The 16,976-nt window shown below is 40.8% G+C and overlaps 1 protein-coding gene across 4 annotated transcripts in view; it reads left to right on the plus strand.

Moving 5' to 3' along the window:
* Positions 1–14,872, plus strand: part of LOC139768944 (insulin receptor) — a 73,596-nt gene extending 58,724 nt beyond the window's left edge. For all 4 annotated transcript variants that reach the window (XM_071699613.1, XM_071699615.1, XM_071699617.1 and 1 more), the window contains exon 9: positions 94–14,872. In XM_071699613.1, the coding sequence (XP_071555714.1) occupies positions 94–3,153 (3,060 nt within the window). In that variant the 3' untranslated portion in view covers positions 3,154–14,872. The remainder of the gene's footprint in view (positions 1–93) is intronic.
* The last annotated feature ends 2,104 nt before the right edge of the window (positions 14,873–16,976 follow it).

The raw sequence follows: 16,976 nt of genomic DNA on the forward strand, positions 1-16,976 counted from the left end.
TACGATAGCTTCTTGCATTCACTACTACACATATATATCCGTATCTCTCTGTTATTGATTTTTCTTTCTATATTCTTTTATTTTACATTACAGGTAACCGCCTGTCGGGCGTGCAAAGGACGGTGCCGTAAAATCGCAAACGGTGCTATCATACGCCACATTTCGGACGCTCAGAGTTTTCGTGGTATAACGGTAGTGAAGGGGGCTCTGGAGTTTCAAATAAGAAATGGTAACCCAAATATAATGAATGAATTGGCGGACGCGTTCGGTTTAATCGAGGAGATAACCGAATACCTGAAGATAACGCATTCTTTTCCGATCACATCATTGAACTTTTTCAAGAAACTCAAATTGATCAAGGGTGAAAATTTGGACATCAATAACGCGAGTTTGGTGGTCCTGGATAATCCGAATCTCTCCTCCCTCTTCCCGCAATCCCAAAACCTAACGATAGAGAACGGCAGGCTGTTCTTTCATTACAATCCCAAGCTCTGCCTCTCGAAAATAGAGCAGTTCGGTAAAATGGTAAATATTACGAACTTCACGGATCTCGAGGTTCAGCCAGAATCGAACGGCGATAAGGTTGCCTGCAATATTGTTAACATAAACATCACGGTGAAAAAGCGGGACGCGGATCACGTGGTTCTGAATTGGGACAGCTATAAGCCGCCGGAGGGCCAACAACTTCTCAACTATCTGCTAAATTACATAGAGACTGAGAATGAGGATATAACGTACGAGGCGAACGCTTGCGGTAATAACACGTGGCAGATCGTGGACGTCGGTCTGAACTCGAATTCGATCGTTTCGAAATATATCGGGAATTTGAAACCGTACACCAAGTATGCCGCCTATGTGAAAACGTTCACGGCGAGGCACAAGAATTCTTCAAATTCTTTCGTAACTCCGGTGGGGCAATCGGAAATTATCTTCTTCCAGACAAAGAACACGATACCTTCGGTACCGACGAATGTGAGTTCGACCGCGATAAGCGACAGCGAAATTCTACTCAAATGGGGCCCGCCGGTGTATACGAACGGTCCCATAGGCTACTACATGATCTCCAGTACGATTCGACCGGACGACATGGAACTGGTCGCCACGCGGAATTACTGTGTCGATACTTTGGTCAACGAGGCCAAGAAGGAGATACATGAGGTGACGATTAAGACGTCGCTGATCTCGAATCCCAATTCCTGCTGTTTCAAGGACGCAAAGACCTCTAAACAGTTCGAGATATTCTGTCACAAGAATATGACCATCAGCCACTTGTCGCCCGGTTGGAAGGATCACTGCGTCTTTAACAGTTACAATTCGCCGGAGAATAAGTTTTATGACGTGACGAACAATTTATCCACCGCAACACGAGAAGAGCAGAAAACTGAGATAGACGGTTTAGCTGACGCTGGTAGCGGTACCACGATCGGCCATCCGAATGATAAAGGATATATGTACAATGTCAGTGCGCAAAATACTTCGTACGTTTTGAAGAACTTGCGCCATTATTCTTTGTACACTATCACGATTGCCGCATGCGGCGTCAAGATGGACAGCGATGCGCCGATGTGCTCGACTATTCAGTATACGAATGTCCGGACGCTGAAGCGACCGAACGCGGACGATATTAACAACGTGAAGGTCCACGTGACTAATGATACAATCGTCGAAGTCACCTGGGAATCGGTCAAGGATCCAAACGCGTTCACTGTCTCATACATCATGGAGTACACGAATCTGGACGTGAAGGATGCGAAGAGGAGCACCGAGTGCATACCGTACATCGGCCGCAGGGAGAAGTACATCAATCATTACATCAGAAACCTCAGTCCGGGTAGATACAGCCTGAGAATGCGCTCCACGTCGCTAGCGGGTGATGGCACCTTCACCAATGTGGTCTACTTCTCAATTGGTATATCGGATGACAGTCGAATAATGGTGGCAACGCTGTTGACTTTAGTTGTGCTGTTCATCACTGTGACCGCGATAGTGTTCCTTATCAGGAGTCACCAGAAGAAGAAGACGCAGGAACGATTGATAGCCAGCGTGAATCCAGATTATATCGAGACCAAGTACGTCGTCGATAGCTGGGAAGTACCCAGGGAGAACGTCGAGATCCTGGAGGATCTTGGTCTGGGTAACTTCGGCATGGTGTATCGCGGATATCTGGACGGCACCGGGCAAGTAGCCATCAAAACGATCTCCGAGACTGCCAGCCAGCGGGAAAAAAACGAGTTCCTGAACGAGGCCTCGGTCATGAAGAACTTTTCGACATGGCACATCATTAAATTGCTAGGCGTAGTCTCCATGGGCAATCCGCCATTCGTCATCATGGAGCTCATGGAGAACGGCGATCTGAAGACGTACCTGCGTAGGATACGTGACACCCAGATGGTGCCGAACGCATCCAGGATAATGAGAATGGCCGCGGAAATCGCCGACGGTATGGCCTACCTGGAATCGAAGAAATTCGTGCACCGCGACCTGGCCGCCCGCAATTGCATGGTGTCCAAGGACCTGGTCTGCAAGATCGGCGACTTTGGCATGGCGAGAGATATCTACGAGACCGATTACTATAAGATCGGTAAAAAGGGCCTGCTACCGATACGCTGGATGGCACCGGAGAATCTCTCCGACGGCGTATTCACGTCCGACTCGGATGTATGGTCGTTCGGCGTCGTGCTCTACGAGATACTCACCCTCGCCGAGATACCGTATCAGGGTTTCTCGAACGAGGAGGTGCTGCATCATGTGTTACGCAAAGGCATGCTGAATTTACCGCGGAATTGTCCCGAAACCATACAGAAGATCATGGAGAAGTGCTTCAAGTGGCGGCCCAGCGAACGCCCGACCTTCATGGAGATTGTGTCCGAGCTGGAGCCGTTCCTGGGCCAGGACTTCTGCGAGAAGTCGTTCTACCACTCCGACGAGGGCATCGAGATACGTAGCCTCGGTATCAAGAAGGTCTATCACAACGCCGCGCCGATACGATTTCACTGGGGCCACGAAACCGCGAGATGGGTGAAGGACTTCGAGGACAACGTGACGTTGCTCGATCAGATGAAGGCGGGCACCAGTCGGGGGCGGATCTTCAAGAACGGCTTCCAGCACTTCGGTAATGTAACGAACTTCGAGGACGTTCCACTCGATCGATGAGATTAGTCGGTGTGCCGTTGAGCGGATAAACTCAACGGGACGAGATGTATCTACTTGAAACCGTCTTCAGTCACAAAGAGAAGGACATGATAGATATTAACGTACAAACAATACTCAGGGCAATACGCAAGTGGTCTGACGTAGCTGTTGAAAAATATGTTAAAATGTTACCAAGCTCGCTCGCTCGCACGCTCGTTCGCTCACTTGCTCGCTCGCTCTCTCGTTCGTTCGTGCACTCATTCGTTCGCTGGCGCGGCGACAAGTGTTTCATGTCCTTCTCTTGTTACGGATTAAACGTAATCAGATCTTGACGGTGGATAGCGGAGAGAAGACCTCGCTGCGCGCATCGTCGCGACGGCGTATGGGAATGATAGTGTTCGTAATAGAAGCTAAGCTGTCGAACAATTAGATAAATAAACGTAGACGCGTAATATTTCGATAATCGAAAGCCATGGCTTCATAGACCCGTGTTTCTTTTTCTTAAACACGCCCGAAGTTCTTTCTGCCATGTATCAACTATTCCTTCCTTGTGGGATTACTTTTCTTTGTCCTTCGTACGGAGAAGTTGATTCTGAAGCAATTATTCCCGAACCTTGCTCAGCATTTAACGATAATCACAAAATATTTATCTCTGTTCTCTCGAAGGAATTCGATCCTTTTCGATTTCATGTTAGACAATCCTGGTTAAGAATAATTATAACATTTCCCCTTCCCCTTGTTAATTGATAAACAATGTAAAAAAACGTCACTTAGCCAAAATCTGCATTTCCGAATTTGCTTTCGTTAATTGATTAAATTAAATAACAATTTTTTTTTTAGAGACGCTCTCATTTTTTATCGTTTCGAATTCGGGAAATGTTGTTTCAGGACCAAATCGAGACACACAGCGGAAGAATGATTTCTATAAACCAGAGTTCCTTGTCACACGCGTATACACACCTGTAGCACGTTACAGCGTAATCTCAAGGTTGTAAATATTTAACTCTAACTCGCAGTTCGTATATGGTAAGTTAAAATAGAACTGGATGCAATATATGCCGCGCATAGTCTTGTAACACATATTAATTTATATCGAGAGAAAAAGATGAACGAGAGAGAGAGAGAGAAAGAAAGAAAGAAAGAAAGAGAGAATGTGTGTGTGCTTAAAAAAAAAGACAAACTTCACCCTCGCATGTAAATAAAGTCACAAGTCCCTTCCTCAAGAGTTGCGGGTACCTTGTAGGTAAATTATTGCAATAAGAGCGTGTCTACAATCCACGAGCCACAATCTTCACAATAAAATTAGCGTGACGGATAGGAAAGGAGGAAGAAGGGAAGAGAGAGGAAGACTAACGGTTGCAAATTAGGGGCCTACCAGCCTGATCACGTTTCAGTTTCCTACTCAGCACAGATATCGTAGATCTCGACATTTTAGCCTCGAATATTATAGATACGGAATCGGGTGACGTAAACAATCAGTAGGTAGTAACGACAAACTAAAGTAGGTGATGTATAAACGCAATACATTGAGATTTTCTGGGACGGGTCTTGTCGGGCACCGAGATACTCTACATTGCACTTCTCAGCTCTTATCTCTGTATTTTTCTTTTGTCTGTTCCTATTCATCATAAGTCAATATTGTTCCAACGCAATGCGCTTCGTATCCAATCGCGCGCTCTCGTTTGCTCCAATTTGGATCTCGTTAACGGTTTCGTACCTTGAAACGCGAACGATTCAATAAACATTTTTAGTAGAAATTAATTAACACCACGAAACAATTCGCTCATTCGCGTGAAATTTGACTTGAAATTCGTCGAACAAATTTCTCGGCAGTGTATAAGAATGGCAAGCCAAACATGCGATTCGCAATTTATCAAGCGCGAATAAATAATACAATTTAAAGCATTAAATCAGATTTGTTTGAATATCGCATTTTAATTTTTAAAAAGGAAGGCACATAAAGTATCTTCCATTTTATGAAAAGCAATTAAAATAGTTAAAAGAAGCTTATCAAAATTAATACTTATTCCGTATATCGCTATCCATTATCGCGAGTATTTCTATCTACACTTAGGCGAGAATCTTAATTTTTTTCTTGCCTCATAGTACAAATATTTTTCATATCTTCGAGATGCAAGATTCGTTCCAGCTCGATCTATCCATCTTTCTGGAGGTTTCAGAGGGAAAGAGAGAGAGAGAGAGAGAGAGAGAGAGAGAGAGAGAGAGAGAGAGAGAGAGAGAGAGAAAGAGCATGTCACATGTATAGAAATAATAGAGAAGTGCTTTTGACAAAAGAAAGTATAACACCGAATTTTTTTACGATATATATCGTATCCGCGTTCCCAGGTGATTGTATAATAAAAAAAAGTTATCATCTCGTTATCCCGGCAAGGGAGCAGCCAATCTTTCGGTATTTAACAGTAACGGAAAGCGTGTCGCGGAATAACGAGAGAGAGTACGGAGACGAGCGCGTGTACACGTGATTTAGGAAGATCGCGTCTCGCTAATAGGAGAGAAATCATTATTGAAGAGAGAGAGAAAAAATATTTAAAAAAAAAACATGTGCATTGGGCGCATTGGTTGACGAAAGTGCTAACTGTGTAAAATATGGCAAATCTAAAGTATTTTGATATAATAAAATTCTCGATACGTAAAGACGTTTTGAAGGATCGAGGATAGAGACGTGATCGGTCTAGACGCCGATAATTGCGAGACTTGAGAGTTCAACAATAACCAAAAGTGGATTGTATGTCTGCGAAACTTCGAAGAGTCTCGAAATTCTGGGAACTCTCCTCCGCGGAACGGACTTCCCGGATTGAGTTTGCAAATAGGCTTTCCAACTGTTTCGTTATACCCCTTCGTCCGGAGTAATAATGGGTCGCGCGCAGGACTGGAGTGTACTGAGTAATTAGTAATAACGACCGGTTTAACTGCGATGCGCGACCGCGACGGGGGCAAACTTGATTCGGTCCCCTCCCCGAGTACCGGATTCCGAACTCTAAATTTCCGATTACGGAATTCTCCGAATGTCCATGCGTTAACGTCGCGCGAGTGATACATGTATCAGCTGAATCTCTCTTTGTCCGGCGCGACAGGCAAACCGGCTTGTAGTAAAAAGACGAGCCGTGTAAAAGCGCATAGAATCCGATTTTACTCCGCTTGCTTGTTTAACTCTTTCGGCGTTGTTAAAATAAAAGAAGATGTAGTGAGCATTTTTTATAACGATGTAGTTAAATCGAAAACCATATAAAACCACGTATAAACGTATCACGTTTCTGACTCGTAAACTGTTCGGTATTGAGGCGCGTTCGTAAGCGAGATAAGCGCGCAAATAGGAATGAATGGTTCTTGCAATTCGGAGCGGATATTTCCGCAGCTTTCCGCGGGGATAAAATTTGCTTGTGTAAAAACGTACGTAATACGCGTATCTCGAGCGAAGGAACGAATTGACGTTCGCGCAAACTCGAACACGGCTTTGCTCTTCGGAAAATCTGGAACGACTCGATTTACCGGAACCGGCGTTACCGTTTATGCGCTCGTCCCCGCATTATTACATTACCGAGCACGCGTATTGTAAATATATCGCAATACGTTTATATATACATATATATATATCTATATTTTTTCGATTTCGCTGCATACGGATCAGGAGAGAAAGCCACGCGCGCTGGCTATTCACTATAGCAATACGATTAGCAGTCTCGCTACACAATAATGCTTCTACCGCGCATAACGAGAATAATAGCAGGTACCGTTGACGACGTTAATAAAGTTTAGACGATTGTACAGTTTAACGAGAGTTAGAACGGCTCCCAATGTTCATCTCGAGGTTTCGCCCAGCTGGCTAGATCCTTCAAACGGCGGTACGACGCGTTTCTCTCTCACATCGTTTAGATATAACGATAATCATTCTGTCGCATTTCTCGATAAGAAAGAATTATTTATGCTACATGTATGTCATTTTAAATATTTAAGAGACGTTAACACCTTATCAACGCCCTCGTAACATTATAATCCTACCGCAGCGTCGCTATAAAAGTAATATATATATATATATATATATACATATATAAATATACACATATATTTAAGTATATATTTATTCCTATTAGAGATTATATTTTATATCATATTGTACGCGCTCTTAGACTTAGATTCACATTTCCCACGAGACAGCAAAACGCGTCGTACTGCGTCGTAATAACGTATATATACTCTTAGCATCGACTGTTTGCTTTCTCCATGAAGCTCTCACTAACGAAGGCGCACCGTAATTATCAGGGTCTTAGGAAATAGGATATCACTGCATCATGTTCCTGCCTTCTTTCCGCGAAGAAAAACCATGCACGTTTCCTCGACGCGTTTCAGCGATATTAGAGGAACGTAAAAGTAATTTCGTAGGTTTTTTTGGTCGCTGATCTTTTTACCTTATACGCTTTTGACCTAAAGATTGATTCCAGTCGAGATATTTCGACCGGTCGAAGGGGGAGCTACTTGAATCGCTGGAGTATAACGAAAGCATTTTATGTCGAATATCGGATTCCCGGGGAACGAGAGCCGCGCTGACCTGGATAAATAATAGCTCGAGAGATTTATTGTTCGCGCTTGCGGGAATATGTATAATCGTCGTATTGCTGACCAAGGTAGGGCAGCAATACGAAGCTCGGGGAGAATTACGTGCAAATAAATATAACCGAGATTACTGCATGCGTCACCCTAATAAGTGCCGTACGAAGTTTCTTTCGGAAATATATTTTCTCGTACCCCGAGGATGGATTCTGTTTATCGAGTGTTCCGTTACTCGCTCGCCCGGAAGTCTCGAATCGTTAAGAACGGGAGTATCGATCCCCTCGGGGGAGGGAGCATGTCGATTGAGGTCAGAGTTCCCTCTTAAATCTTCTCCCGATAAGAGATGCATCTTTCCTCCAGCAGACCGATAACCGGATATTATAGGAAAGCTCGATGCAATCGCCGTATTTAGAGTCACCGAATTATTTATTCGCGGTTGCCCGTTAAGCATAGATATTTATTGAAATTGTACGTCTCGCGTCATAGAGTTGCTCCGTTTTTCTCGTTTAATCGCAGAGCTGATCACGAAAAAATCCACGAAGGCCGTGAGCTGGCTGGCGCGGCGACGCGCGTCGAATGAAGAAAAGAGAAGCGAAGAAAGAGAGAAAGAGATAACCAACGGCGCGGCTGATAGCAAGAACGTCGATCGTATGAATCATCGGGTTGACGATTCAAGGATTCGCGTCGAGTCAGCGCCTCTCGTTGTACACCCGCTTGCCGCTACAATCATTTTGTTCCTGCGAAGATAGGCAAATCACGCGCATATACACCTAGTCAGTCTCGTAGAACGCGATTAATCATGTTGTACATGCGTCATCCTAATTTTCACGATCACAGCTGAACACAAATCACTCCGTGCAGTTAGCATTCGCAATCGTCTATGATCGCGAGCCATTGTGTCGACGAACAAAATGAGGAAACGATCGCTGAACTAGGAATATCATTTACTTAACGATAAATAGTTAATTTCGAAAAATTCAGATTTCGTAATTTTATTCTTTAGCGCTGATCGCGATCGACCTAACTGAATAGACGACAGCGTTACGACATACCCGATATAATTTCAGTAATTTAATCGAGAATGTCAATCCTAATGGCCCCGTTCCTATCCTCGTTACGCACGAGGCGTATTTTTATTCATTCAGACGCACGTTTTGCCGGTTTTCATGCCCCGTTTCACCGACAGCGATAGTAAAATCATTCTGTTCGACCCCGGCTAGTCGAAGTGTAGTAATAATAAAAGCGAAATATTTATTCGTGCGCGGACCCGCCGTTTGGCGAAGCCAAATATATTCAGAGCCACAAATCCCCAAGCAATCACGCGATCGCCACGGACGTATCGCCGCTTCTTGTCCTCGTATCACACGAAAACGTAGCGTAGATGAAATACTCGGAGAGTATTATATATTATATAAAAAAAATATCGGATTTTTTTCCAGTTAATCATAGTCGTAGGAAGTCGGCTCACAATCAGTAATTACGAGATCGCGTGGTAGAATAGAAAGACTTGCGACTCTCGTCTCACTCATCGTATATCCCTCAGTATATCCCTCGGACGTCGAAAGGAGCAGCGCGATATCGTTGTGGCTTATATATATTTTCTACGTTATGTAAAAAGAAAAAAAAGGGAAGGAATACAAGTTATCCGAACTCCTTACCATCGCGTCAATGCAAGCCTGTACATATATAGGAAACTAGGAAACGTTTAGACGAATAGATAGTCGATTAGCCGAGTATAAAGAAATAATTCATATTTGCAGACCATTTTTAGTATATATTGCCTTACGAGGCGAGAGATGGAGGAAAAGTCGATTTTCGCGAGTTTCCTCGAAATTCGCGCGGATATCGAGAGAGCGGACTGCGGTTATCGACGACGAGAAAGCCCGAGAGGGGAAGGAAAGCGAAGAGAAGGAGCATTTTCGTTCGTTTATTATTCTCGTCGATTCATGTTTCTCTTTCCCTTGATAAAATAACGCCATAACTGGAACAGGCGCATACCGTCGGCCGCCTCGCCCGCGCCGTCGTATTTGCCTTTTGCGATTTCGCGGCGATTTCAGGGGGACGTTTAGTTAGAGAATTAACAACCGATTAATATATTGCATACCTATAATTGACTACGAGTCTCGAGTGGTCCAATCACGACTAACACTATCGATAAATATATTAACAGTGCGTACATAACACTGTATTAACGTTACACTTGTATCGTACGCGCGTCGTATGAGCTTGCGTATGAGCATCCAATCTGTATAATTGTCGCGCAAGACGTCTTAACTTTAAGTATATGCCAGGAACCCTCCCCCCCCCCCTCCGGACCGCGTAAGATTTGTAATTTAAGGAGTATTTATTGAAAGAACTCTTCACCCTCATAGCTCCCCATCGCGGCGTATCGCGCCATCGTCACCTATATAGCACTTTAATTAATTAATTAATTAATTAGTTAATTAACCGTATGTAATTAGGTATGTATAATTAACGATAGCTATTTAAGCTCAATTAATCGCGCTATTAATCGGAGCGAGTCGCGGAGTAACGCCGTTCTCCATAGTTTTCGTTAATGTTATTTGCTTCGGGAGATAATGCATGCATGCAACGATATATAATTTGAACAACGCCATGACGTAAGGATGGCACGAAGCCCCCCCCGTAGCCGCAACAAACTGCGTGTATATTTAAAAGAAGAAACTTGACTAATTTATTTTTCATATAGCATTGTCGTCGTTACTTTGTATTTTATTCCCAACGAGATCAGTTTCGTCCGCAACGACATATATACAACAAACAAACTGCCACTATTTTTAAGCCTGCTAAGATCCTCGGTAAATGTGCAGTGCAGTATTGACAATACATAGTAAGGTAATACGGGATGTTTTATAATAATATAACATTCCCCACACTGTAGGTTTTTTTTTTCTACATTTTAAGGTGCCTTTTCACGTTGACTTCGAAGTACGTAAAATATTAATTATTTTCAAGCAATATCTTCAAGTAGTAATATTTTACAGATATATAAATAAAAAATATTATTTCTGAAGATTTTTTCTCGGTGAAAATGAGGGTCAATGTGAAACCAGGCCACCTTTATGTGTTTCAAGATGTGAAAACTGAATCCGCACGAGCAAATCGATGCTCTCTCGTCCCGTTTTCTCTATTTTTCTTCCTTTCTTGACAATACTGCATATTTACCAAATTCTTTTATACACTCTATCTCATTTTCACAAAGTAGTTGTATTTATTGTGCATTTATAACAGAGACGACGAACAATCGACAGAGCGAATAGAACGATACTCTTGCTGTGAGAGCGAAAAGGGCACTGACTGAACAATTTCATTCAATTTTAAAACCCGACTTGAGTGACGCCGGGCTCCGTTTTCTATAAATAGAATGCTCGATTTATGTATATATGTCGTTGGTCGCGTCGTATCGAGCGTACGTTTAACTCTTGTCATGGCACGTCCGAATTTCTCGAATGGCGTCATTTCGGCGAACATTAACATCCAGAATGGTTTACCAGAATTCAGACCGCTATTTCCGACGAGTTCGATTTTCTCCGCAATTGAACGGGATAACGCGTACGCGAATTGTCGCGTTTATATTGTCATTGAATTACGGGATATTGCTACGATTACATCGCTGAATGTCAAATCAATCAAATTGTGTGATACATTGTTATGTATAATTCTAAAAAAAAAATCATAAAAAAGGAAATAACGAACATACATTCGAAACTGTACAATTAATTGCTAGATCTTCTAATAGAATTTAATATATTCCTTCAAAGAAACTTCAAAGATCAAACTTTTTGATTATTTTGACATTTCCGCTCAATATTTTATTTTGCTCAAAGTTGAATTTATGAACGCTCGATTCAGAAAACAGTCGAACTGTTTTGAACAAACTAACATTAAGTTTTAGAAGAAACAGTGCTTGCATTTACTATCCGCGAACGTTATACATATTGTTGTAACAGGCAGAATCAATCCGTCGGGATTAGGTCGGCTGGAATTCTTCGGTCGCTACGAACTACATAAAAAAAGGGACTGCGCGAGCTGGCAAGTCCGAAATAGTTCCGGTTAATTACCATTCTAGTTGCAGTACTGACTGCACGACCACATGTGCACACCATGTACCTAATTTATACGTGCATGAAAACTTCAATGGACTGATACTGAAGACTTTAGCTTTAAATTAGCCGTCGCCATCGTCGTCCTCGATGGTTTCTTTCCTTTCCTTCCTCGCATCGATCACATTGCCTGCTCACGAAACGCGCGAGAAAAAAAATCGACGTATACAGGTTGTCCTGACCGAATGACATACGTAAATGTCGTGTGAGACGAATCACTAGCGTCACGGTAATAAGTTTTTGTAATACTGAAAAACTGATAAAATTATTACACGATTTCGTAAGGCATTTAATATTATATATTATTGTAGATTCGATTAAAAATTGTCGAAGGAACGAATTTACAGAAACTATAAAAATCATGTGGCTTGTTCTATATATTGAAAATAGATTATTATTTCCATAGTAAACGTGAATTCAAAAGACGGAGTAAAAATTGAATTTACTCATTATTGATACACATTTAATACACATTTCTTTGTCCCTAAATTGTCCAAATTGCTAATGAATTTTTCTGTAAAGAGAACTTTGTCTTTTGATTTTGTATAAAAAAGTATCAATTTTAATTTTCGTCGTAAATCGTGTAATGATACTGATGGTGCTTACAACTGTTAAAAAAGATTCGAATATGAGAAAAGTCAGATTGCACTATTAATATTTTCCTAGAAAACACTGTGAAACACTCACTGCTCATGAAAGCTCATGATACATACTCTGCGAATTTCTTCGAATTAATTTTTTGTTGTTAATATTTTGCTAATAAAATTACGCAACCTAATTATTAGAAAAATATTCCACGATGTATACGCATATTAGTTTTATCTTAAAATGTATATGATGGCTTTAAGAAATTTTATGAGAGAGAAAAAGAGAGTGTGTGTCTGTGTGTGAGAGAGAAAGAGATATATATATTAATTTTAAGTAGAATTACCTACATTTGTAAAATTCGAGGACGAAAGGGACGTAATTATGTAGATCGCGTATTTGAATAAGATTATTTCGCTAATTGAATTATTAATTCGACTTGACCCGCGAATCTAGTTCTAAGCTGTAAAAAGAAAATTTAATTTTACTTTCGCGCCAGAATACTACTCGTGCTCAAAAGGCATTTGAATTATTAAAATATATTGAAATATGGGACAATTATAAAATTTTTCCTGCGCATTGTAATATTTTTTTAAATGTTGTAATACTTCTGTCGCGCGCCCGCGCAATCGGTGATCTCGTCGCAAAAGTAAGTATCTACTTTTATTTGAACACATTTCCTCATGATTATACATCCGTACAAAGCACCCGGCGAATAACAGGAGTTATTTAACTTCTTGCGAAAGAAGATTCGAGGCGCGTCAACTTCGCGAAACAGGCAGAAAAACATCTCGTATTCTAAGGAGGGAAAAACTACGCAGCTTACAATTTTAAAATCGAGCAACGAGACTCGTATAAGCGGTTGCGAATTGATTTACGAACCTGTCCGATTTCTCGATTAATTTTACGAGCTTGAAATTTACGATGATTTCTTGTCTGCATCAGGTGTTGACAAAGACTTATAACGAATCTCCTCGACGAAAACGAAGGCGATTCCGCGGTTTCGAAAGAAGGAAAAATTTGCGTGTAAAACGCACCGAGCTTTCGTCCTTGTAATTTCTCGCGTGAATTATTTATTGAGATTCACACGCAACTGCGTGCCCGTGTGCATTTCCTCTCACCGTACAATTCCCATGCCCATACAATTCATGCTGTCCGGAATGCAACTCAATTTTTTTTATATTTGATCACATCAAATGTAGAATTTTTGCGTCACTATTTTTTTAATGCTTTTAATGCAAAAATGCTTTCGACAAATCAGCGATGTTTCCAAGCGATGTTTGAGATACTTTATCAATAAAATAAAATTCGTAATGCATTGCTACAGAGTGGCAAATAAAAAAATAATGAAATAGTGACATAGGTCTGTAAAGTATACCACTATTATCGCAAACGTTCTTCGATAAATAAATACATTATATTCTCTAAATATAATTCTTATACATATATACGTAAACGTTACTGCATTTACGTGGCAGGCCTTCGTGGTTTTCCGGTATACGTGTACTAATTGTTCCGGTTGTCAAATGAAATTGTCAATCATTCTTTCGCGAACGGTAAAATGAAATAAACGTCGACTCGACAGGAACCCAATTATTCGAGGCACTCGATTTCCGCGACGAGGAAAGCCAGGATCGTGGCCTGCGCTAGAGAGAAAGATTTATTCCTAAATAAATAAATAAACGAGTAAAAAAAAACTGTTTTTAAAAAAGGAAGGGAAAAAAATCCTGCCATACCGCGTCTTCCACGAGAGAGACTATGAACATTATCCTACAATAGTTTAACATTTGTAATCCGTAAGTTAAATTATTCATTATCCTGTTTAAGACGCGTACGATGTACCGATGGTCGGGCAGATCGACGAAATGTACGGGATGTGCCGAGTGAAAGCGTGTGTGTGTGTGTGTGTGTCGTCGTTTCGTGTATGTCGAAATTTCATCCGCTCGCTTTCATCCGCCAAGTCCGACGGTGCACGTACACGCATATAACTTGTTACTACATTCTGTATACCTGTAGGCTAGAAAAATTAATCCCGACGTATATACAGGGCGGAGAAATTACGAGGACGAAACGAGATTTGCCGATTTAACTCGCGTATATTTTGTTTGTCCTCCCTTGTCGTATTAAATTCTTCGCTGACGCTCTCCGCGCGAACGAGAGAGATAAGAAAAAAAAAATTGGCGTTTCTCCTTTTATCACGTAAGAACACAACTTCGTAAACGGAGTCTTGTAACTAGGATAGAAATTATCGTCGAAGCTGTAATCGCTCTGTAAACTGAGCCTGCGTGGTTTCTCGCAGTCGGAAACACTGTAAACACAAATGTACATACTTACACTGCACTAATTTAGTATTGCCGCTAAGTATTACAACTAGTCACATAAGCCAAAAGTTTGTTACTCTCGCAGAAGTTTTCTTTTTTTCAGTTTTGTAAAATAAAGGAAGATAAGAAAAACCTGAAGAATGTCATGGCGTTTCCTTTCGACCTTCTCGCCTTCCCACGTTCCTCGATGAAACCGACAGCGTGAAACGGAACGTCAATGCTGATCAACGTAATACCGTATTTGTCCATGAAACGGAAGAATCAATCATTTTTAATTTGCAGCTACTACATGCTTATATAAATTAAAATGATTCTCATTAGAGTTAATTGTTGTTCACTGATTTTATCGTCTTCTTTCGTTACCGATTCGAGTCAGTACATTTGTTCCGCAAGTCAACAAAATTTTTTAACTTTAATCCTATAACGATGTCGAAAAACTGATCGTTCAGTGTGATAAAGAAATTATGTAACATTATTTATATTATTATGTAACATTTCTTGGTCGTTTATACCGGTGACTGTATTCCATTACGTTGTAAAAACTTGCATAGAATTTACATTGGACATCTTTCTATTGTTTCCCGGTGGCACGGCATCCTGCAATACGATTTTACCGTACGGTAATTACGCGACAATGATCGCGGTAGCGGAAATGAATAACGCGCTCTCTCTCTCCGCTCAGTGATTCTTTTACGTAAGCGCAATACAAGCGAAGCAAACGCTACGTATTGTACACACCATACGCCCCCCGGTCCCCCTTTCATTTTCAACTCCGATGCGTGCTCGCATCGGAGACTGAAGCCGCGTTGCCGCGTCCAGACTTGTATCGTATCACCGTATCGTATCATGACATTTTCTTATCAAAATACGGATATGTTGATTATAATGATATGCCAAGGCCTTTGTTTGCAATCTGTATTCGTATCCCGTATCTTACAAATTGAAAACAAACGTCTTGATGGCATATTATTATGACCAACATATCCGTATTTTGATAAGAAAATATGGAGTTATTGCCGTATCTGAAAGACGGTATTGCAAAAACTCCCTAATATCATAATACGATACGGTGATACGACAAGCCTGGCTTAACAGTCACTGATAAAAAGAGTCGGGATCATTTTCTATATATAGCTAATAAACGCGCATGCGAAAATATTCCGCAACGAAGGTTATCTATGTTTCTCCAGCTTACACTTCAGCGATCTTCGAACGAAGCCGATCAACAGTAACAGGTACGTAACGGATTATCTTTTTTTTTCCCTAGTTACATACGATTCATTTAGCTGCAAAAACTCTTCGCAATTTTTCGCATTATTTCTCTCTGCGTCATGATGCTCAGGTAAATTTTTATATATTAAACTACTTGGTATTGGGGGTGACGCGTGCCTTCGTGTGAAAGCGGTCAAGTAGTAGTCGACAGGTCCGCATTTAATCCCGACCCTCATCCCATGTATGCCTCGGTTCTACAAAAGGTTGATTGAAGAGTTGAAGGTTGTGAGTGAAAGAGTACGAGGTGAATAGGCTAATACCCTCCTCCCCCATTTCGAGATATTTCATATAAGATATATAATGCACTACTATTTAATATTAAATATAAATAGTAAAAAATTTTTATCTGTGTATTTGCTTTATCAATTATTTGCGCTCTGCAAACGCGTTTGGAGATATGCTTAATTTCTTGTCAATTTTTCAGAATCGAGAGATAAAACGAATAAATGCATATTATTATTTAAAAGATTGAAACTTGCAACGAGATAGAAAATTTGAGATTTACACAAGTTGTGTATTATTTATTCTTCGCTTTCACTTTTATCTTCTTCCGCATTAATCTTTATTACCTCAGGAAGCGTTTCTAATTTCTCCTCTCTCTCTCTTTGATTGTTGAATAATATATTTAAGCAATTTATCTTTTAAAATTATTTCCGTGAAATTCTCGATGCGGTTTCTTGCACATTTTTTGCTTTATATGTGTACTATATACACATTATACACAGAATATTTGAAAACCACAGGATATCCTTTTAGTGATTTTCTGGCTAATGTAAAGTTGTTTTTTTACCGAACAATTTTCAAGTTGCGACTGAAAAAAATGGGCTTTTCGCGAAGTAAATTTCGGGAAGTTAAGTAGTTAAGAAATCCACATTCTTTGCTTAATAAAACTATATGGTGATTTATTATAAGAGAATTTTAATATAAGACGTATACAAAAATATTTATAAAAACGTAATTATATAAAATAATT

Source organism: Temnothorax nylanderi, unplaced genomic scaffold, assembly GCF_030848795.1.
Source record: "Temnothorax nylanderi isolate EJ_2023f unplaced genomic scaffold, tnyl_v1.0 TNYL_tig0019_pilon, whole genome shotgun sequence".
Taxonomy (NCBI): Eukaryota; Metazoa; Arthropoda; class Insecta; order Hymenoptera; family Formicidae; genus Temnothorax; species Temnothorax nylanderi.